This window comes from Solanum dulcamara, chromosome 9, assembly GCF_947179165.1.
Source record: "Solanum dulcamara chromosome 9, daSolDulc1.2, whole genome shotgun sequence".
NCBI classification, from domain to species: domain Eukaryota; kingdom Viridiplantae; phylum Streptophyta; class Magnoliopsida; order Solanales; family Solanaceae; genus Solanum; species Solanum dulcamara.
Genome location: NC_077245.1, coordinates 52444949 through 52468481, shown reverse-complemented (window position 1 = coordinate 52468481; position 23533 = coordinate 52444949). Strand labels below are relative to the sequence as shown.

The window sequence follows — 23533 nt, the reverse complement described above, 5'->3', positions numbered from 1 at the left end:
TCATATCATAATTCAAATAGACACTTACTTTTTTAAGCATCTAAATCATTATTTCTTTCATGTTGTGAGAAAACCTTTCACAAATCATTGATACTCTCATAAAAGCATCCTTAAAACATACTTCATTATTTTCATAAAAGCATGCATAAATCATTCATAAAATTTATGATCATAGTTCATAGTTCATAAGTAAATTTCAAAGTATAATATATAGGTCCTTATGAAAATAATTATAAATCATGTATTTTGATCAAATCGTGTATGATGAAGTAGAAAAACATCAATTGAATCATAATGAAGAGGACCCATGAAGAATCGACATATACCCTAATTGAATTGGGTGAAATAGAACTTGAAGAATTGAAATCTTTTGGGACCCAATGGATGAAAGGAATCCATTGGTGAATTCTCACATAACTTGATGATCCTTAGCTATGAAATTGAAAAGGAGACTTGAATCCTTGAACCCTATCTTGACTTGGAGAAAAATACCTTGAGAGAGTTCCTTGAGAGCCTTAGAGAATTTTGAGAGAATTAGAGGGAATGTGGGTAGTTTGAAGGGATTGGGTTGTTATAGGTTGTCCAATTCAACCCAAAACGACGTCATTTAGCAGTTAAAAAAATAGAGAATGTCCAAAATAACCCTAGATAAATTTTGCTGAAGTGACCCTACGGTCCGTAAGATCTTCCACAGATCGTAGAAGTCGTTCATAGAAACTGTTCACAATTATTGAAGCTACTGGAATTGCACTCCTAATCCTTCGACCAAGGTCTACGGATCGTAGACTCCCTCATGGGTCGTAGGGACTTCTCGTCCTACACATTTGAAAATTTAAAAAACATAGTCTTTGATTCTCACTCTACAGGTCATCCTACGACCCATAAAACTTCCTATAGTCTGTAAGACCTTTTCATGAAACTTAACTTTAGCTACTGGAATTGCAACTTCTTAGAGACCTTCCTATGGGCCCCATCAATGGATCGTAGGAACTCCTACGATCCGTCGATGGCTCTCGTAGGTCAAACCCTAAGATTCCAAAAAATTTCAAGTGTCAAAGGTTTTCTACGACTACCTTCCTATGGATCGTAGGTTGGCTCGTGGAAACCTGCACCAGATCACTTTTCTGCAACTTTTCCTTTTCATTTCACTTTCCAACTCTTGTAGTCTTGTAACCTGTTCAGACTAGTTCCTTAGGAAGACTTTTCTTGGTATTTTCAAAGAATTTGCTTGTATTTTCAAAGTTGAAACAAAGGTTAATATTGAGATTCCTTCTTTGTAGTTTATAAAGGTTAATTATGGGTTTTTTATTGATTCCGCATAACCCATTTTAAATTGGATGATAAAAATTCTCTTATCTAGGTGTTAGAATAAGTACCCGTACGATCCAATGGATTAAGTCATGACAAGTATTTCTCCAAGTTCTCTATGAGATTCAACTGTAACCTTGTTTGAGTAACTATATTTGCATACGACTATATTACATCATCTTAAAGTGTAATTTTGAGTATATCACCATCCCCGCAAGCCATAAATGATATAGTAAAACTATGGAAAGGGTCAAAACAGGGGGGGGGGGGGGAAGCACCAAAAGGATCATGAGAATCATTACATTATGTACCACTAAAACCCACAATTGTCCTTGAACACAGAGAAAAAGAAAATACTTGAACTGTTAAAAAGTTCGGGATATTTGCGTCACTACCAACCGCCTCTAACAAATATCTAACTGCATAACTAACTAAATGACAGCTCAGCCAATAATTTACAATTTTAACCACTATAACTTATACATCATCCAGCCACTTTTAATACAGACAACTGATATACACTTAAAAACATTTGAAAAAAAATACAACATTAACATATATCTTGTATTGCTCATCTGTTCTATACAAGACATTTAAAGATCAAGGAGATCATATAGCAACTCCTTGAAAACTTCAGATTTACTAATTTGCTTCACTTCCTCTGTTGCTTTGCGTCTTCTTGTTTAATAGTCCTTGGTTAAGTACATTTTAAAAATGATATAGAATTTGAATAGGGTAGCCGGAAATTTACATACAGTTGAACTAATAAAAGAATATCATAGAAAATGGCAAGTTGACAAAAATAAATGAACTCCTGCAGTAAAGAGAAGAAAGAGAGTAAGAAATATTTTTCAGAATGTATGTGTGCACAAAGGTAAGTGTAAAGTGTGTGATTCATGAGGACTCAAACCTTTTTGTGCACCACCATTCCATGCAGATGAAGAGCAAAGTCAAGTAAAAGCAAAAATCCTATCTGCAATTTTTGTCCGGCAGATTGGACACTCAATGAAGGCAAGGGAACAAGACTTACACACTGCAATATTAAGACTGCGTCAGAACAGCCTATAACATGAGAGCACAAATAATGGAAGCAAAGAATTAAAATAGCATCTTACAACAAAAATGTCGGCAAGGAAGAAGCATTGCAGCAGTAGGCGACTCAAAACACACTTTACATATATGTGAATTTGCATCACCATTACCCAAGTACCTGTGTTCTCTCTCCTTCATTTCTTGCATTCGAGCCTGGAGGTGCCAATGTAAAACGTCACTAAAAAACCCCATATTTTTTTGAAGTCATTTTGACACAAATAACAATAGTGAGCAGCACCTTCTAGTAAACCGAAATGGAGTGGGGCAAGGCAATACAGGGGGCAGGTTGTTTTGGGCCTTTGGCCCATTCTTTCATCTGACTATCTAACCTTTGTTGGTAGCTTACTGAGTACTACCAATCATACAAGTTCACCAAATAGATGGTGAATTCAATGGGTTTTAAGGGGGTGATGAACTTTGTCAATACTACTTATTTTAGTGGAGTCTATCTATCAATTTGACCCGCCCCTTAAAATACAAAGAAAAAGTGCAGACAGGAAGAAGATGAACAAATTATTTTCCTTTTTACCAAGGTAACCAGAAGGGTCACTTTGGTCCACTCAAAATACATATATAAATTGGAAAAACCATAAAATAATTGTATGAAAACAAAGATATTAGTGATATATACATAATATATAATGTGCATGTATAGAATGACATATATATTAGATATTAATTTAAAAAAAGGAATGCAGATGCAATCAGGAAAACTGTTAATATCGATCATATCACGTAATGTTAAAAGGATGTTAGAATATTAGTTGGTTGTTCTTCATGTGATGTGTTTTAATTCAATATTAGAATGTTGTTGTTTGATCAGTGTAATGTCAGAAGTTTCACCATACTATAATGGGAATGTTCTGATTATTGTCCAATACAATAAAACCTCTATAAATGCATATGCTTGAGACCGAAAAAAAATATTCATTTATCGAGATTATTAGCTTATCGATAAATGCATAAAATATTTATTTACCGATAAATAAATATTTATTATTTTAGAGAATATTTTGCAGTATGTGCCATAAGAAAAAAAAAATTGAATTTAGAATTTCAAAAGTTTAAATCTAGGAAACTAAAAAATGTAGTCTTTGCATATTTATTATTTAAATCTAAGAAAGCTAAACGAGTTTAGTGAAGTTTAATGTTTCTAATTGTATTCATGTATATAGAATATGAAGAGATTTTATGTTAACTATAAAAGAAAAAAGCTAGATGTTTAAAAATCATAATCCAAGTATAATGTCTTCTCATCATTTGAAAGACCTACAAAAATCATCTTTAACTAATAAAATAAGAAATGCAATATGTGAGCATAAGAAAGAGAATCCAACTATTAGCCAAAAAGATTTGCAAGCACGGTGAAACAAAAGTTTGATTTGACTATTAGTCAATCAACAATATCGCACTCTCAAAGGTCAACAGAGTAATTGTCAAATGAGATGAAAAATAGCGATGCCAAGAGGCATAAACCGGCAAAATCCCCTGATTTAGAGAGTTTTATACGAGTGGTTTTTTCAAATGCAAGAGAAAGTGAACATGTCAGGGGAAATTATCCAAGGAAAAGCAAAAGATCTTTTCCTGAAAATGTATGGTGAAACTAATCCAGAATTCAGCTTCTCTTCTGGTTGGTTAGAACGTTTCAAGTCAAGATACGGAATCTAGTCTTACAGACATTTTGGTGAGTTATCATGGAGAACATTGAAAACAAATTGCCTAGCATACGGTTAAAACTAGATCAATTTGAATTGAAAGATATTTATAATATGGATGAAACTGGACTATTTTACCGATTGGAAGCTGATCATTCACTTGCTACCAAGCAGCTTGAAGGTCGCAAAAAAGACAAAGAGAGAATTGCTTTTGCTCTCTGTTGCAATGGTGATGGATCTGACAAAGTACCATAGTGGATTATTGGTAAGTTTGCAAATCTTAGATGCTTTAAAAATGTGAACATGAACAATCTTAATTGCATGTATAGATCCAACAAGAAAGCTTGGATGACTGGCTTGCTTTTCCAAGAATATGTTGGTTGGTTTGATAAGAGAATGAATGGCAGGAAGGTTTTGTTAATAGTAGACAATTATCCAGCTCATTCAAAGATAGTTGAAGGCCTAAGAAATGTAGAGTTGTTTTTCTTACCTCCTAACACAACGTCTACGATTCAACCATGTGATGCTAGGATTATTCGAGCATTCAAAGCTCATTATCGTCATCGTCTTTATTTCAGCATCCTACAACGCCTTGAGGTTGAAGCACCAAATACTGAAAAAATTAATATTTTGATTGCTTTTAATTTTGCTAACTTGGCTTGAAATTTTGATGTGAAAGAAATAACAATTGCAAATTGTTTTCGGCATTGCAAGATCCGGTTGGAAGAAAACAATGTTCCCGAACCAAAAGTTGGTGAATTAGATAAAGGTATCGAAGAAGTTGGTGAATTAGATGAAGGTATCCAAGAATTAAATGATGTCATCTTTAATTTAGCCTACAGAAATGTGATGGATGTTGAACATTTTTTTAACTACCCTAACGAGAATGATACAGTTATGGAATCACCTACAGAAGAAAAGATTATTCAATCTGTAATGAATAATGACGATGAGAATGATCCTAAACAAGATGATAGTAGCATTATCACACACGTATAGTCAAAGGAGGCATTTCAAGCAATGACTACATTGTCAAACTAGTTGGTACAACACGAACAAAATATTTCAAAAATTGTGTTCGCTCTTCAAAAAGTTAAGGATGAGATTAATTTTGATTTTGATCGAAAGAAAAAACAATCAACTATACAATCACATTTTAAAATGAAATAGTTATTGGTCTAGTATTATTGACTGATTAAATATATATAAATTCTTGATGTATTCTAGTAATTATTACTTTATATTTTTTCTGGGTCTTTAATACTTTATTTTTAATTATTATCTAATGCATTTAGCGAGAATATTACTTTAATATAACTGGCGCAAATCGGCGCAAATCGGGACCGGAGAAAAATATTCATTTAGCAAGATTATTACTTTATCGAATATTACTTTATCGAGGTTCTACTGTAGTCCCTCTATTTCAAATTATTTGTCGTGATTTATAAAAATAGTTGATTAAATTATTTGTCATTTTAGATGTTCAAGACAAAATTATTTATTATTTTCTCTTTTATCATTAGTAGTAATTGTTCTTGAAGATCACGAACACCCCAATAGATTAAATATTATTAATGAAGAGAGATTATATTTTAAGAGATAAATGAGGGTAAAAATAGTCACACAAAAAAACTCCTAATTAATGTTTTCTTAAAGAGCATGTAAAAGATAAACACGACAAATAATTTGAGACGGGGGGAATAATATTCAACCAAAATAGGGACCCGAAGTTGAATAATCTAAACATTGACAGATAACATATTTAATTTGGAAGATATTGTATTCTAGATTAATTTCCACTGATTCAATAATAAAAGATAATAATGGAAAAATTGATAAAAGATTAAAACACAATCCTCCTCTATGTTTAATAATAAGACAGTCAACAGTATTAGTTAATACCCAATCCTTATTGTTTTAAAAATCAAATAGTATTAAGATTAAAGCATCGAAAAGAATAGGACTAACAGTTAATAGGGAAGGGAAGGGCTTTGCAGGGCAGCGAAAATTTTGGAAAGAATATTGTAAACGGGGCAAGGCAGACGGGTTAAATTTTAGAGGGGAAAAGCTTGACCTGCCCCATTTACATATCTATCCCCGACTCTTCATCCGAATTTACATAAAACATACTTTCATATTGGAAAATCCATTTGACATATTTATAGAAAGTAGCACTCTATATATCTTTATCTGTTAAGAATTAAATTTATTCGATTATTCAGCTTTTTTTTAAAGCAAAGATGGACATATAGGCCATGATATAAAAATAATAATATTCAGCTTTTGTGAACTCTCCAGGCAATATTTTCCTCAAAATACTTTCAAATTACCACTTTGATCTTCTTCCACAACTACCATTAGAATAAACAAGTATAATAAACTACAGCCCCGGTTTATAGAAGAAAGTTGCATACCAGAAAGTAAAGAATGTAGCTTATAGCTAGAATTGCTCTCCAACTTACGATTTTAGGTAGCATTTTACAAGTGTTTATGTAGATATGTTGGTTTCTGAACACCCTGTCAAATGGCATGTGGCTAAAAGATAAACATCATCAGAAGATTCAGATGAATGAGACGGATATGTCAAACACTACATGTCAGAGAAAGGTGCAGACAAGATCAGAAAAGGACAGGCTGAATTACCTTCAAGCGGGCAACCAGAGGTTCTTCCTTCAGAATCTCTGCAGCTGCATTTGTATGACCCCCGTCTTGGCAAACATCAGGGATGAGGTCCTTGTTGTCACCAACATTAATTTCTGGATTCAACATATTGTCTTCTCCACCTATTTGCCAGTCAGCTGCCAGCTTCAAGTCTTGCCTAGCACTATTCTCTTTCTTTAGTTGAGCAACAAGCACCCACATATTTGCCAAATCATTTTCCAAAGAAGCCTCCCTTTTCTTTCCCTCCTCTTCTTTTTTCCTGTACTCATCTTCCACAATCTCCTTGTCAGCCAAGGCAGCCTCGAGAACTGCTTCACGTTGTTTTCTTGCTTGCAACTCCATCTTTAGATCTTCAGGATCTAGGTCCCACGTGTCGAAATCATCATGAATCACTCCTGAAACTTCACTTACTCGGCCAGAAACCCGGCCTTTACGCCCTGGTCTTATGTTTTCACCATGCTTTCTGCTACTAGCGTTACCAGCTTGTGCAATGGAATTCCTAGAATTCGACATCTCTCGAGCAGCCAACAATTCTTTCTCCAATTTTGCATTCAGTAATGAGAGCTTTGTGACTTCAGCAGCTAAATTTTTCAGTTCAACAGCAGCAGCAGATGCTAATTCTTTTGCGTATGAAGCTTCCTCTGACAATTTCTGGTTCTGCACATGCAGCCCACTGTTCTCCTCCACAATCTGAATATGTTCCAGCTTTAGCTTGTCATTCTCAATATCCTGCTCAAATTGCAAAACATATCAGAACCATGATATGAATTCAAATATTGCATGTCCAACCACATTAATGTTCCTGTACAATCATGGAGGTCATTAAACAAAGGGTCTTGAGATTTAGTCTGATAACTGGGGATAATCCAAGCAATTGAAGATCAGAAGGTTTTTTTGGGGGAGGAACTGGTATCTTTTAGAAGATCAAAAGTCTAATACACAGATTCATGGCAACTTTTATTTTCATTTAATACAAACATAAGAACTTAAAATACCAATTCATTCTCAAAAATAAACCTTAAAATGCCTATTTCATCAAGAAAACAAAGATTACAGAAAGTCAATCACAACAAAGATTATGTGTTTAGGCAACATGAATTGGATTATTTTGAAGCAAAAACTTGAGTCTCAGAACAGCTAACAATGTCAAAGAGAGACAAAGGTAAAGCTTGAGACATTAACTTAGGATAAAGAGAAGGGAGATAATAGGCACACTCATCAAATCCATTAATCAAATCATTTCAATTCCTTAGTTGGAGAAATTTTAAACTACTTATTATTCTGAAACATATTACTACCGGTACTTTTCAATACTAAAATCCATCAACTTGGATAGCACAGGTTTCTTCATTCTTCAGTTTTAGTCAAACTTGTATGAAGGAAGATTTCTTAAACCTTCATTTAGTCCTTGAATTTCCCTTATGTTATATTGAAATGCAAGGCATGATGCATTCTGCACCACTTATTTAAATCTCAGAGGTAATCAGTCTATACTTGCTCCTGAGAAACCCCCACCCCAAGGAAAGCCATAACAGGAAAAAAATTACAGACGATAAGTGATCCTCTGTTCATCAGATCAATAACTAGCAGCAGAAGTTACTATCTACCCTCAAGAACTAGAGAACAGATGCAGACCAAATATGTCAGTGGACAGAAAGCTTTTAAAATCACCTGGGACTGAATTTTCCTTCTAAGCTCATCAACATATTCATCAGATACACATCTTTCTGACGAGGGATACGCTTGTTCTGCCTTGACTGCAGCTATCTGCTGTTCAAGATGACAAATCTTTTCTTGCAGTTCCTTGTTCTCTAAGCACTGAAAACAATATAATATAACAGCCAAATTATGCCTAGGAAAGAAAATAAACTACTTATTATAAAATGAATAGGGAAAGATCAATAATATTTAGCAACTAGGGTATTCCATTTGCGACAAGACTGCCTTGTTTGACCTTGTTCTGCAACTGTTCCTGGAGAATCCGATTATCTGCAGATTTGATCTGGCATCAGAAGATCAATTTGTAAACAACTTAATCCAAAAGATGGTTACAAGCTTGTAACAAGAATGAGACATTTTAGATTTTTTTTCCGTTGAAGTGTACTTGACTGAGCTTTTATAGGGTAACCAACCTCAAGCTCAAAACTCTGCTCACTACATTGTGCCATCAATTTCATCAAAGTCTGTCAAAGATAGTAATATGAGACAAAGTACAGACCATGTAAGAGGTGGAGATATGCCAATGACAGTAGAAAAGGTATCACCTGCTGCATTTCAACAAAGGATGCATTTGCAACAGATGCTTTACCACTTTCAACAATATGTTGTTCCAACATCCTCATTTGCTTTCTCTTTTCTTGAATTTCACACTCTAAATTTTGAATCTGTCATAAGAATTCAGCACTACAATAAGTCCAGATTCAAAAGAATACAGCTACTGAAAGGATCGAATGAAAATTTTGTCTCCATGTGCTTCAGCCAGCTGCAATTGCATAAGGAAGAAGCAAAACAATCACAATGAACAAATTGCTACATCTTGTGGTAGGTCATCAAACATTCAAGATACTAGGAACCTTTTCTTTTTACAACCGTGGTGTCTGGGCCAGCTTGGGCACATCGACTAATTTCACGGGATACCTATCACCTCGCACCAGCAACATGTATGTTAACTCAGCCAACCAAGGATAGGACAGATAGAAAGAAATCACCTAGTATTTTTGTCTCTGTAGGGATTTGAACTTGACACTAGGATCCTAGGAACTTTGAAGACCAAAGATTCCAATTCCTAGGCTTTGAATTTTTGACAGCTAGTTAATCCACTATATATATTAAGACTGGCACGAGAAACAAACAAAACACGCACTGTAGTTACTTGGAAAAATCAACCTAAAGATTCCAACAAAATAACATCTCCATAATTCTCATGTATGTTTCATGCTAATTATAAGTAGTCATCACTCCACTTTTCATTCCTTTAATTTGATGATGATAGTACCAAGTCCGGTAGGGACGCTCACGAAACACATGTTGATTAGATTGATGACTACTCATTACTAGCACTGGATGTATTTCATCATCCGTGTATCAATATGTGCTCCGTGTAGTATCAATATGTGCTCCGTGTATCCCCACTGGGTTATTTAATCATCAAATGAATGAAAGGTAGATTGATGACTACTTAGCATGAGAATTATGGAGACATTAAATTGCTGGAATCTTTAGGTCAATTTTTCCAAGTAACTACAGTGCTGTGTGTGTTTCTTGTGCCACTCTTAATCTCATCCAACTTAGTTGATTAACTAGCTGACGAAATTCGAAGCCTAAGAACTGACACTTCTAGAATCGACTCTGTTGCACAGCTGAAACAAGAATATATACACATGACTTTCTGAAAAGCATCAATTGACAAATTCATTGAAGTTTTTCTAAACAACAGAAAATTGAAGACCCTACAAGAGATGCTGAATGCAGAACCTAGTGATATCACATTCTATAAGTGACTCAACAAATCATTCAGTCCGAGCAGGAAAAGCACTCGCAGAAATATCAGTCTCATTACAACTTGACCAGCACATTGTTATAAAACATTTGAGTCCAGAAAGAAAAATGAGTTTGTACTTGTGTTTGAGAACTCTCGGGGTCATTAACAGACTGCTCAACCAAGCGCTTCAATGTACTGGTGCTGAAGGCAATCTCTCCAGCAAGCATCTTGACTTGCTCAACTAGGAGGTCCATCTGATCTGACATTGAAATTCCTTCCTATAATCAAATGAAAGGACAATTAAATGAAAAAGGAAAAAAAAATTAAAAACCTGATAAACGAGTAAAGGGAAATAATGTTGCACCTTTTCCTAGAAGCTTTACTATCTAAACACACTACATAATTGACTAGAAGCTTTACTATCTAACCCCAATTCAAACATCAGAGGTACAGGAAACTCTGTATATCTACATGTGCAATACTGGACTTGAAATAAATGCAGTATAGCTATTGGATCCAAATAACTTCTCACTCCTAATACAAAATGGTGAGCTTGCTTAATACTTCGGCATTGTAACTTCTCAATTCACAAGGAATATAAATGTAGACACATCAAATTCTGCAGTAATACAAGACCTCAGAAAGCATTCACAATAACCTTCACAACATGAAGCCTAAATAACAAAACTAACATCATATGTTAATGACAAATCTTTCAAGTCCTCCAGAGCATTAACGTTAGCAATATTAAGAATCACTGTGGTAGTCTTCTCCACTTAAAGGTTTTAAGAATGTGAAATTTAGAGAGGTAAAGACCTACTATGGGGCATGGGCAGCTTTAAACCACAGGAAAAAACAATAATATGTTCACCCACCTGAGGCAATTCAGTGATTGCATTCCCAACCTGAGATATATCATCATTCCACTTGCTAGAAGATCTTCTGTGTTTGAGATCAGAAGTATCTGCTGAAGGGTCTTTCTGATTCTCACCATCTATAAGCAAAGAACTATCCATCTTCTGATGAAAGAGTAGAGGAATAAGGATAGAAGATCAATCAAGCGCACCAAGTGGTGTGATAACTAGAAATTCACAATTCTAAAGAGTCTCGAGTTTCATTCTACCCTCCCCGGACCTCGCTTTCACTTATGGGATTATACTGGGTATATTGTTGTTTAGGTAAGTGTATTTTTGAAAAATTAAATACTAGTTCAGGGTGACTTCATGTATTATATCAACAGAAAAAGATATTTTATCCTAGATGCCTCTCAGCTTTTCTTTGCTTTAGTTCTCTCTCACAGGCTGCATAGTATTTGGCACAACTTCTTCTTCTTCTTCTTCTTTCTTTTTCTTTTCTTTCCTTTTGCTTGTTTTTCAACGAATTTCTCCAGATCTGTTTAGATTTGGCCTAGATCTATTGATTTCCGGCGTCGTCTCGCGGTTTTCCATTTTCCGGCGTGAACAGTATTTCCGGCGTGAACAGTGTTTCCGGTGTGAACAGTGTTTCCGGCGTGAACAGTGTTTCCGGTGTGAACAGTGTTTCCGGCGTGAATCAGGTTCTTTTCAACTGGAGTTGGTACCTCCGGTTTATCTATATTTTTGTTCATACACTTATCGTTGCATTTAGCTAACTTTAGATTTTTGAATAATTTATTAATTCCTACATATTTTCGTGGCTTTAGATAGTGATGGTAGATTAAGGTCATGTTCTCATTCAGGGACGGGGTCGGGGACGAGGGTAAGGAGGAGTAAGTGGGTTAAAGGAGCGTCTAGACTGAGAGTTGGTTCTTGGAATATTGGAACGTTAACGGGCAAATCCATAGAGCTAGTTAAAATTCTAAAGAAGAGAAAGATTAATATAGCTTGTGTCCAAGAGACCAAATGGGTAGGTTCTAAAGCTAGGGAGGTAGACGGGTATAAGCTTTGGTTTTCAGGTAGATCAAAATATAGGAATGGGGTAGGCATTTTAGTAGACAATGATCTAAGGGATCAGGTAGTGGAGGTTAGGAGAGTCAACGATAGAATGATGTCGATTAAGATGGTCGTTGAAGGGAGCACATTCAACATTATTAGTGCTTATGCGCCACAAGCGGGCTTAAGGGAGGAGGATAAGAGGCGTTTTTGGGAGGATTTGGATGAGTTAGTGGGAGGTATACCACCTACTGAGAAGCTTTTCGTGGGAGGGGATTTCAATGGGCACATCGGGTCTATTTCAGGAGGGTATGATGATGTGCATGGAGGCTTTGGCTACGGGGTCAGAAATGTAGGAGGCCTTTCACTTTTGGAATTCGCAAGAGCTTTTGGGTTGGTCATAGCCAATTCGAGTTTCCCAAAGAAGGAAGACCACTTGGTAACATTCCATAGTTCGGTGGCTAAGACTCAGATAGACTTTTTACTCCTGAGGAAGGTCGATAGAGGTCTGTGCAAAGACTGTAAGGTCATTCCGATAGACAACCTTACAACCCGACATAAGCTTTTGGTGATGGATTTAGGGATCAAGATGATGAGGAATAAGAGGGTCGGGGATGATCGATCTAGGATCAGATGGAGGAGTTTGACCACTGCAAATGCCCTGGAGATGGGAGAGAAGTTGAAGGCTATGGGGGCCTGGGATAGTAATGGGGATGCGACCAGTATGTGGGATAGGACGGCTAGTTGTATTAGGACTGTGGCAAGGGAAGTGTTGGGAGTCTCGACTGGTAGTCGTAGTCGGCATCGAGGAGACTGGTGGTGGAATGGAGAAGTGCAAGAAAAGGTGGAAGCAAAGAAGATGGCGTACGCAAAGTTGATAGAAAGCACAGATGAGGTGGAGAAGTGGACGAATAGGGAACTTTATAAAATAGCGAGAAAGGAGGCGAAGTCGGCAGTTTCGACGGCAAAAACAACAGCTTTTGAACGCCTTTATGCTGAACTAGAAGAGAAAGGTGGGGATAGAAAATTGTTCAGGCTAGCCAGGGCGCGGGAGAGAAGGGCACGCGATGTGGACCTAGTGAAATGCATTAAGGACGAGCATGGAAAAGTATTGGTAGACGAGACCCTCATTAAACAGAGATGGCAGTCCTATTTCCATAAACTCTTGAATGAGGAAGGGGACAGAGACTTTGTGTTGGGAGATTTAGAACATACAGAGAGGCGTTGCGATTTTGGGTATTGTAGGAGTATTAAGGTCGAGGAGGTTAAGAGTGTCGTTCGTAGGATGCGCTGGGGAAGAGCAACCGGACCTGACGAGATTCCTGGGGAATTTTGGAAGAGCACGAGTTCGGTAGGTTTGGAGTGGTTGACTAGGTTATTTAATGTCATCTTTAAAACGGCAACGATGCCCGAAGAATGGAGGTCGAGCATAATGATCCCTCTATACAAAAATAAAGGGGATATCCAGAGTTGCAACAACTATAGAGGTATTAAGCTACTAAGTCATACTATGAAACTGTGGGAAAGAGTGGTAGAGATGAGGGTGAGGAGAGACGTGTCTATTTCAGAGAACCAGTTTGGATTTATGCCGGGACGCTCAACTACAGAAGCCATCCATCTTATGAGGAGACTGGTGGAGCAGCATAGGGAGAGGAAGAGGGACTTGCATATGGTATTCATCGACCTAGAAAAGGCTTATGATAAAGTCCCAAGAGAAATACTATGGACATGTTTGAAGGCTAAAGGTGTACCTATGGCATACATTAGGGTGATCAAGGACATGTACGAGGGAGCCAAAACCAGGGTAAGGACAGTAGGTGGGGACTCAGAACACTTCCCAGTGGTGATGGGGTTGCATCAAGGATCAGCTCTTAGTCCTTTTTTATTTGCCTTGGTGATAGATGGATTGACGCGACAAATTCAAGGTGCGGTGCCATGGTGTATGCTCTTCGCGGATGACATAGTCCTGATCGATGAGACTCGCCACGGAGTTAACGCTAAGCTGGAGGATTGGAGACATACCTTGGAGTCTAAAGGGTTTAAGTTGAGTAGGACAAAGACAGAGTACTTAGAGTGCAAGTTCAGTGAGACACCTCAAGAGGTTGATGTTGAAGTTAGGCTTGGTGCTCAGGTCATCCAAAAGAGAAGTAGTTGCAAGTATCTTGGGTCTATCATGCAAGGCAGCGGGGAGATTGACGATGATGTCACACATCGTATTGGGGTAGGGTGGATGAAATGGAGGCTCGCTTCCGGAGTGCTATGTGACAAGAATGTGCCACCAAAACTTAAGGGCAAGTTCTACAAAGTGGTGGTTAGACCGGCTATGCTGTATGGGGCGGAGTGTTGGCCAGTTAAGACTTCTCACATTCAAAAGATGAAAGTTGCTGAGATGAGAATGCTGAGATGGATGTGTGGGCACACCAGGAGCGACAGGATTAGAAATGAGGCTATTCGGGACAAGGTAGGAGTGGCCTCGGTGGAAGACAAGATGCGGGAAATACGACTGAGATGGTATGGACATGTGAAGAGGAGAGACACAGATGCCCCAGTGCGGAGGTGTGAGAGGCTGGCCATGGATGGTTACAGAAGAGGTAGGGGTAGGCCGAAGAAGTATTGGGGAGAGGTGATTAGACAGGACATGACGCAGTTACAGCTTACGGAGGACATGACCTTAGATAGGAGGGTGTGGAGGACCCACATTAGGATAGAAGGCTAGTTCATAGTCTCGTTATTCTTCTCTATTCATAGGTGTAGTAGTGCATTACGATCTCTTGCGCTTTGACTTCTGATTTCTGTTATTTCTGTTATTTCTGTTATTATTTATTACTTTCTATGCTTTGATTACTCAATTTTACCTGTGACGCTTTCATTATTTATTTAATCGTTATTTGTTATTAGTCTTTATTTATTTGTATTTATTTGTCATTTATTCGTTATTTGTTTGTTGTTTTTCTCATAAAGCTTTTAATTTTCTATTCTTATCTAACATTTTTTTATGCATTTATGCTTTTACTGAGCCGAGGGTCTCCAGGAAACAGCCGTCCTACCTTGGTAGGAGTAAGGTCTGCGTACATTCTACCATCCCCAGACCCCATGTTGTGGGATTTCACTGGGTTGTTGTTGTTGTTGTTGTTGTTGTATGCTATATCATATAATCTGCAAGATAAGAATAATATGTAATGTAGATATTCCTTAAATACTTTGAATTTGAGAAAAGAAGAAAAGAAGAAAACAGAAAGAGTACTTTTACTTTCCTGAAATAGAGGGACAGCCTTAAACTGGTAAAACAGATGAAAGAAGAAATTTAGTGCATGCTAAGTGAAACTATACGTAGTAACTAACCAAGCTGCAACACCGGCCAAAAGTCTTGTGAAAATCAGAAAGTATGATGCATCTTCAAGATTTAATCGACAATAGGATTCAGAGACCATCTACCAATGTACTTGAGTGGCAAAGAACAGCATAAAGAAACAGTAGTCATGATGAAAGGAAGACAGCTTACATCATCTTCAGAAGGAGAATGGCTCCTCTGATGTCCAGCAACATCACCCAAATACCCAGGGATTGAATTCTTAGAAGAAACAAGGATCAGTTTAGTTAGCCTCTGTATCCGACTCATTAAAGCTGCCTTGGCTTCCTCCTCCTCTTCCAATCTTGATTGCATTTTCACTTGCCCTTCTTCTAACTGCAAAAAGACCATGAACAAGTTATACAGCCCCAGAACCCAACTACAGCCAAAATTCTAATCCCCAAATGCTTATTATAAAGCACAGATGTCTTTAAGCATGTAGTTAGTTGAGCACACATTTCTGACCTTTAGCGGTAGACAGACTTTACATAATATAACTTGAAAAGTTACCTGTTGTTTCAAAGTCATAAGTTCTACAGGATTAACACCGACAAGCATCCCCCTTCTTAGTTGATCAAGCTCTTCTTTGAGACATGATATTTCCCTTTGATATTTCTTAATCAGGGATTTCTCATCAATAATCTGAAAGAGAGAGATATCAAGCTTCACCCTTCACAACTCCAATTCCACAATATTTAAATAGCAAACAGAGCAAACCTTGTTGCGTGATGCATAAATCTCCACACGTTTAGCCCTGCTTGCAAACTTCAGTGTATTGTGTGTTTCCTCCATATTGCTTGATGCAGGAGTAACAGTACATATGAGCTACAGAAGACATGAAAGAAGCAGTAAATTAGACCTATCCGTAATATCCTTAGGTCTTATCAAGCAACAGGAGTATCAGGTGAGAACAGATGAAAACGAGGTTAGGAGTAAAAGATGCATATCAAATAAAGCACTAAAGATGGATCAATAGAATGGAAATGTATTGTATATCTTCATCATACTCACAGACACATGTCCATGCCCACTCAGTGAAGTCTGGAGCAGCCGAGTAAGTTTAGAATCCCGATAAGGAACATGAGATGCCTTCCCTTCACTCAATTTTCCAATGACCTATGCATGATAGCAGAATCAAGGTGTCAGAATGAAAATGAATAAACATATAAAAATTTACTCTACTTGTCAGCTAGCCCCAATGTGAAATAATGATAGATCATGAGCATAAATAAATTTGTTGAAGGCCAAGAGAATTGATTTAGTTATTCTTAGAACATTAGCTCCATTTCATGTGTTTAAGTTAGTCGAATGGAATATTCTTTCTAGTTCTGTCACAATTAGGAATCTAGATATTTAGGTCATTTCCTCGTTTCATTTAGTCTAAATTTGCCTTATTTCTCACAGCTTCAACTCCTCCATGTGGGGCCCTCTTATTGTCTACAACCAATTCAATGGGTAGTCTTCTCTCTTCTTTTTTGTGATGAAAAACTAGAGGGTAATAGTCTTCTCTCTTCTTTTTATTTTTTTGTGAAGAAAAACTAGAGGGTAAACAGTCTTCTCTTTTTTTTTCTTCTATTTTTCACATAATTAAGATATCACAACAGTGGTAATATGCAACAGTTATGGCAAAACTGCATAGAGACCATTAACCACTGATGGTTTAGTACTTACAGTTCCAAGAGTCAGAAGACTTTTGTTGATATATGATCCTTCCTTTCTCCGCAATCCCGTTGTTTCAGTTTTAGAACTCTCAGATCCAGCTAAATCAATCAAGTTCTAATGGGAAAAACAAAAACATTTAGATGCTATGACGCACTGTTGTTTAATACAGAACACAAATAGTGTCAGTAGTCATACAAGCTGTGAGAAGATCACTCCATCATATTCATCCCCATGAGCACTACTTTCAATCATCTGCACAACGTGCAGTAAAATGGAAAATGAGACATGATTACCAAAACCCAGTAGCAAATATAACCATTAAAATGTCCTCACTAGAAGAGTACAAAAAAGAATATTAAGGAAGAAAAAACCAAAGTATTTAGCTATTTGTCCAAATTCAGTAGCAATTACAGATTGAAGATTGAATATCAACAATCAAGATACGAACCACGTCAATGCTTTCAAGAAATCAACGTCACAAGGAATGGACCAAACATAATTGACAGTTTTTCCAACGTCGTATTCACGGAACAAAAACAAAATAGTTACAGCTCCAACAGTTTTTTCATCCAATGTTCTATGACTGCTAATTGAATAAATGAACCTGCAAACACACAGTTGAATACCATAATCCCATTTCAGCAGAAGTTTCTTTCCAACACTTCCCTGGGATTTGATGTTATAAGAAAGTTATTCTCATTAGTTCTTTACAGATATTCAAGTTCATATAGTGCTGTAGACAATGAATACAACAACAACAACAACCCAATGAAATCCCACAACGTGGGGTCTAGGGAAGGTAAAGTGTACGCAGACCTTACTCCTACCAAGGTAAGACGGCTGTTTCCGAAAGACCCTCGGCTCAAAAAAAAAAGCATAAAAAGAGGTCAGATAAGGCGGTAGACAATGAATAAATAAGACAAATAAGAAAATTATATATATTTGAGATGATTTTGAAGGTCTTCAGAAAATCATTCAACAATAGTTTCTCATGCAACTTTCTAAGAACTGGCAGATTCTTTTATCATCATAAAACTTGGAAAACAAACATATTTTGTGATTATGCAGAGGAACAAAATTATGTTGGCTGACAGATTAGTCACCCTGCAGAATCAATTAAGTCACAATAAGATATTTTCTAGTTCAAACTTCCATTGTTTTTGATAACCAAAAGCTCAACCTTCCACTGTTCCGTCTCCATTTCTAAACCAGAGAGGGCATTTTCCATCCCAATGGAATAAAAGTTATCATAGACACTAAAAAACAACAACAAAAATAAAACGGAGCATTCTATCGAAGCACTAAAAGTTTTATAGGTTTATTATTCAAAGGCTGCTAAATGGGAAATTATATATATATGGGGTTAGCAATTTAGGCTCGGAAACAGCATCTCTACCTAAACGAGGTAGGGGTAAGGTCTGCAAAGACTCCACCCTCCCCAAACACCTCCTGTGGGACTACACTGGGTATGTTGTTGTATGGTTAGCAATTTAGGTATCATTTGCTCTGGATATCCAGCTTTTATCCAGTCTATCGTTTCAACAAAAATTGAAAGAAACCCAAGTTTACTAGGAAGAGTGACCCAATAGACCATTAGGTCAAATTCTCCCATCTTACTGAAAGTTATCCATAATTACGCACATCAGCTTGCATTCCTTTAAAAATTAAGTGCATGGGATAGAAGTTTCTAGTTGCAATAAGCAATACATCACAATGAACCATCATACTATACTCACCAAGGTAAATATTGTGTGACTACGGCTACTAAACAAGTTGAAATTGTTTGAACCAACATGCCGATGCTCTGGAATAGGAAAATGGTAATCAATATCAATGTAGGTAACAAGAACCATGGCTGTCAACAAAGATAGACCTGAATAGCTTACACTTATTACCTTCCCCTGCAGCAATGAAAGAAAGTGCATGCCCAGGTGATAAAACAACTTCTTCCTTTATACCTTCAACATAAGTACCCTGCACATACATTGCATGTACAAGAATCAAGCACTACAGAGCAACATATAAAGTCAGGAGTTTGGAAAGAAACATAAATATCTCTAATATAGATAGAAGAACTTTGCCAGAAACATCAGGAATTGGTCTGAGGCAATCGGATATAGGACTTGTAGATTTTGAAATAACATGTGAGGAAATAAATGATCTCAACCTTTTAAGCACTTCAAACTTAATATGCTAGCTTCTACTTCTTATTTATTACTTTTGAGAAATAAAGAGGGTAGTCATATCAAATTGATATCATATATAAATCTCAAATATATATGACGTGCTGGGAGACAAGTTTCTTGATAATTTTCTATGATTTCTCGGAAACGATCATCTGTAGGAGTACTGCACTATTTTCTGTTCCTGAATCATTCTCATCTTCAAAAACAAACATATTAAAGGACAGAGATCAACTACCGAAAAAACTTCTGGAACAGGTCTTAGAAACAAATAACAAACTCATGCTCAATAACCCGGTAATTTCCCTGAACAGCAACAACTAGTATTATTAGCAACCAATACCTGATTATCTTCCCTGACACGCAGATTCTGGCCAGTTGGATCCAGCAAGTCATTGATAACCTGGCATCATAACCACGACGAGCATGCACACCAACTCTAGTTAATATTTGGTACGAGAAATCAAACAAGTATGCTGCGGACAAGAGCATAAAGAGAGATGATAAATCTACTTCAGAAATCATTTCATGGTGTATATCAGCTGTCTTTTATGTTACAGGAAGAAGGGAATCATAAATTTCACCAACACTATAAAGATGGATACAGCATTTGTAACAAAGGATGCTCTTTCAGTGTAATTAATTTTCAATCTTTCTAGTTCAGTGCCACATTCATCATATTCATGAGTAGATGGCTAATGTGCACCATACTAACCTCATTATAAATTTCAAGATATGATACACGAAGTAAGAACTCGCATCCAGGAGTCTGAAAGACAATTTTTAAGATTAGTCACACTTTCATAAAGGCAATTTAGCATTTTCAACAAGAATTGTTATCAAGCTTGAATATAAGTGAAGAATGGTATGCGCTTTAGAGTCGTGCTTGAAGAGAAACGTGGCATCAAACTTTTAAATGAACATGGATTTTTAAGCTGACTTACATCTTGAATGATGCTAAAAACATCCTTTATCGCCAACGGAATTATACCTGGAGAAATATGATCTCCCTATAAGAACCAATATCTTAAGTTAATATGATGATATAGATAACTTTCGATTGGGGGGTGGGATATAAAGAATCAAAATGAAGCAATAACATTGTATTCTTAAACGAAGTTCTTTTTTATTTTTATAATATATATAAAACTGTAGAAATGCACCCAATGGGGAGGCCTAGTGGCCAATGAAGTAGGTTAAGAACCATGAGACTCAGGTTCAAAGCCCAGCAAAAACAAAAACAATATGTGATTTTTTTCCATTTATTCTAGAGCCGGTGGTAGGTGGCTGGTATCTCATAAAATTAGTCGAGGTGTGCGCAGTTGGCCCAGACACCAGGTTATCAAAAAAGAAAATATATATAATTGTGGAATCTGAGCCAGCTTGCCATGCTTCGACTAATTCTACAAGGTACCTACTACCTCCACCAGCACAAGTATCAGGTAACTCTGTCCACCAAGGCTTGCGTAGATGGGAAGAAAGCACCTAGTATTTTGCCTCTGCTAGGATTTGAACCTGAAACCACATGGTTTTGGTCCGGCATTTAGGCGCTTTTATAAGGATAATCCTTAATCTAATTGGGGGGGGGGGGGTTCTTGGCAAATGAACGATCAAAAATTGAAAATGAAGTAAATATTTAGTTTGACCATCCAATTTAAACAATGCTACAGATATAAAAGTAAGACAACATTCTTAAACTAACTTTTTTTAAGTGTGGTATTAGGCCTACCTCACGCGCGCCTCAACTAATTCTATAGGGCACCTGCTACCTCCAACCAGCACAAGTATTGAGTAGCTCTATCCATCAAGGCTTGGGGAAAAAATCATTGCTTCCACTAAAATTTGAACCTACGACCTTATTATTCTCAACCCACTTTCATTGACCACTAGCCCAATGAAATTATAAAGAAATATTCTTAAACTTTGTCAGTAGTTAGCAATTAAATAATCCTAAACTGTTTTGTATGGGATGCAGCAGAAGTCAGCAAAACTTCTGCGGAATTCAAGGAAAAAGGAGATATCCCAAAAGAACTTACATGCATAGTGTGTGTCTTGCCACTACTTGTAACACCGTAAGCAAAAACTGTGCCTGCATAATCAGCAGATCATGAGTTGATGAAACTGAACTGGAAAATGCAACTCGCTACACTCAAATGAAAAAACATCAGCCCAAGAACATAGTCCCTTGAAGCTGTGAGTTGCCTAGTACTATCAGTACATTGGGTAGATAGCTCGACTATTGCTAATCCCTTTGCAGAGTTTAGTTTTCTTCAAACATGGCCTTTGAACTAAATTATGTAAAATGAAATTGACTCATAGACATGTTCCGTCTAGCTCAAAAGCTGACATGCTCGCAGATATTACAAGTCAACTATCAATTATCATACCGTTAATGCCTTCCATTGCAGCCTTGACAACGGGTCGCGCAGCTACTTCATAAACATCCTGGGTACTTGTATCAGGTCCAAATACTTTATCTAGATATCAAAATATGAAAAATATTTTAAAATTAAACTTGGAATAACCATCATAAAAGGCAATGTCAGTTTCTAAGAAATGATAGGGGAAAATATTTAAACTCCACACTATTCCCAAAATAATTCACTAAATTTTTCACAGCCACTAGAATCAAAATCATGAAAAGACTCAAAAATGGTTAGAATTGTACCAAAGGCATAAGCTGTTGCAGGATTATACTCATTGCGCACAATTTTATCACTGTCGGCGTACCACGCAATTTCATCACCTTTCTGATATTCTCTTTCACTGCCACCACACACCACACGATAACACCAAATCCATACCGCATTGTCAGGAAACTCAATTCAAACCTTAAAACAGCTCAAATTCCTCCAATAAAGCAGTACATAGATCCAAATCAAATCAGCTAGATCTAGTATTTACCTCATTGGCCGAAACCTAACAGTGACGGAAATACTCTCTGCCGATCTGGACACATCCACCGGCTCATTAATCAACTCCTCAGCCAAGGGATAATTAACCGGCGAACGGTTCCCATGAAATCGTGAATTCCGGCTGGGTGTCATGGATCTGGAGCCAGAGCCGGAGCCAATAAAGGGTGTGGTTGAAGAAGAGACTGATCGAGGCATAAGGCGACCATTCATGAAGGAATTTGAAGATGATGAAGACGAAAAGGGACTGGATTGCATACGATATTGAAAGGGCGAGCTACTTCGTCCTCTAGAGGAAGAAGCAGCCATTGACCGCAAAGAAAATAATATTAACCAAATCCTTGAGTTGGTATCAAAGATAACGTCAAGCAACAATACATGCGTGCGTGTAACCGATCCAAGTTTCAGTTGAAGATGAAGAATGTGTCAGATGTCACATGCTGTGAATAGGAAAAGGGAAGAACATGTTCGATTTCTTTTCCTTTTTCAGGCCTTTGAGTAAAATGCCACTGTGGATGGATAATTTATCTTAAAACTTCATCTCTTCTCCTTTACAACAAAGAACTACTGCAGAGAACAGAGACTTTAACATGTGAGAATGGAAGGACACCCGTAGGGGGTTTGAATTATTATACTATTATAGTAGAGTACTAGGAGAACTATTTATTAGCTACACTGGCTTTTTAAGATGGGAGTATATATTTTTTTAGGTTGAAGTTGATATTTTGGGAGAAAATTGAAAAAGATATATTCTACTTCAGCAAAAGCAACTTATTACAATTAGTTAACAACATTTTAGTAGTATATTTTCTTTTATAATAGTAAAATGTTACGATGGTTTTGCGGGCACCTTTCTTAATAAAATAACGTACATGTATTATTAGTGAGTGATGAATTCATTAAAGATTTTTCTTTTAAACTTAGTCGACGAAGAAAAAATATATAATATACTCAAATTCTACAAGTGGTTTAAAAATGGTAAAGTGACGCACGTCATATTTCTATTTCGTGAAGGGTAAAAGAGTTATTTTGAAGGACCATTAGCTTAACTATAACATATCAAAATAGGTATGAAAAAACGAAAAACTATGGCAAAAAAACAAAGCAATTAATAAGAAAATTGTAACAACCACACAATAGTGTCATAACTAAAACACAATAAACAACTGATGATGATGAAATCAAAAGGCAATACACTACAAAAATGAGGCTAAACCCCTCGAAAAGCAAGACAACACTCCATAACTACTAACATTCTATACTAATACGCGACCTCCACAACCTCCTATCAAAGGTCATAATCTCTGTAATCTGAAAATG

At 36.8% G+C, this 23533-nt stretch overlaps 1 protein-coding gene across 8 annotated transcripts; it reads right to left on the bottom strand.

Moving 5' to 3' along the window:
- Positions 1-1594: 1594 nt before the first annotated feature.
- On the bottom strand, positions 1595-22849 carry LOC129902650 (kinesin-like protein KIN-7D, mitochondrial). Of its 8 annotated transcripts, XR_008770136.1 has the most exons (26): positions 22206-22849; positions 21970-22067; positions 21689-21778; positions 21338-21390; positions 20246-20311; positions 20017-20070; positions 19645-19704; positions 19014-19092; positions 18855-18922; positions 17314-17370; positions 17128-17232; positions 16468-16572; positions 16174-16281; positions 15967-16098; positions 15610-15792; positions 11073-11216; positions 10335-10475; positions 8981-9100; positions 8849-8899; positions 8671-8718; positions 8388-8534; positions 6699-7445; positions 6518-6572; positions 4546-4668; positions 4194-4293; positions 2424-2553 (listed from the first exon to the last, which is right to left on the bottom strand). XR_008770136.1 is itself a non-coding variant. In XM_055977994.1 (25 exons), exons 1-24 carry the CDS (start codon positions 22520-22522, stop codon positions 2259-2261), a joined length of 3186 nt encoding a protein of 1061 aa, XP_055833969.1. In that variant the 5' UTR covers positions 22523-22847; the 3' UTR covers positions 1595-2122; positions 2219-2258. The 8 variants fall into 8 exon arrangements, 4 of the variants coding, with proteins under 4 accessions (XP_055833969.1, XP_055833970.1, XP_055833971.1 ...); XM_055977994.1 differs by lacking the exons at positions 4194-4293; positions 4546-4668; positions 6518-6572 and adding exons at positions 1595-2122; positions 2219-2341 and having other exon boundaries at positions 22206-22847; XM_055977995.1 differs by lacking the exons at positions 4194-4293; positions 4546-4668; positions 6518-6572 and adding exons at positions 1595-2122; positions 2219-2341 and having other exon boundaries at positions 11073-11213; positions 22206-22847.
- Positions 22850-23533: the final 684 nt, after the last annotated feature.

Excerpts from the sequence above, each read along its gene's own strand:
- LOC129902650 (XM_055977994.1), bottom strand. The coding sequence starts at position 22,522 with ATGGCTGCTTCTTCCTCTAGAGGACGAAGTAGCTCGCCCTTTCAATAT. Across the intron at positions 21,779-21,969 it reads TGCAACAGCTTATGCCTTTG|ATAAAGTATTTGGACCTGAT; the intron begins GTACAATTCTAA and ends TTTGATATCTAG. Across the intron at positions 18,923-19,013 it reads TTTCATTGCTGCAGGGGAAG|AGCATCGGCATGTTGGTTCA; the intron begins GTAATAAGTGTA and ends TTCCTATTCCAG.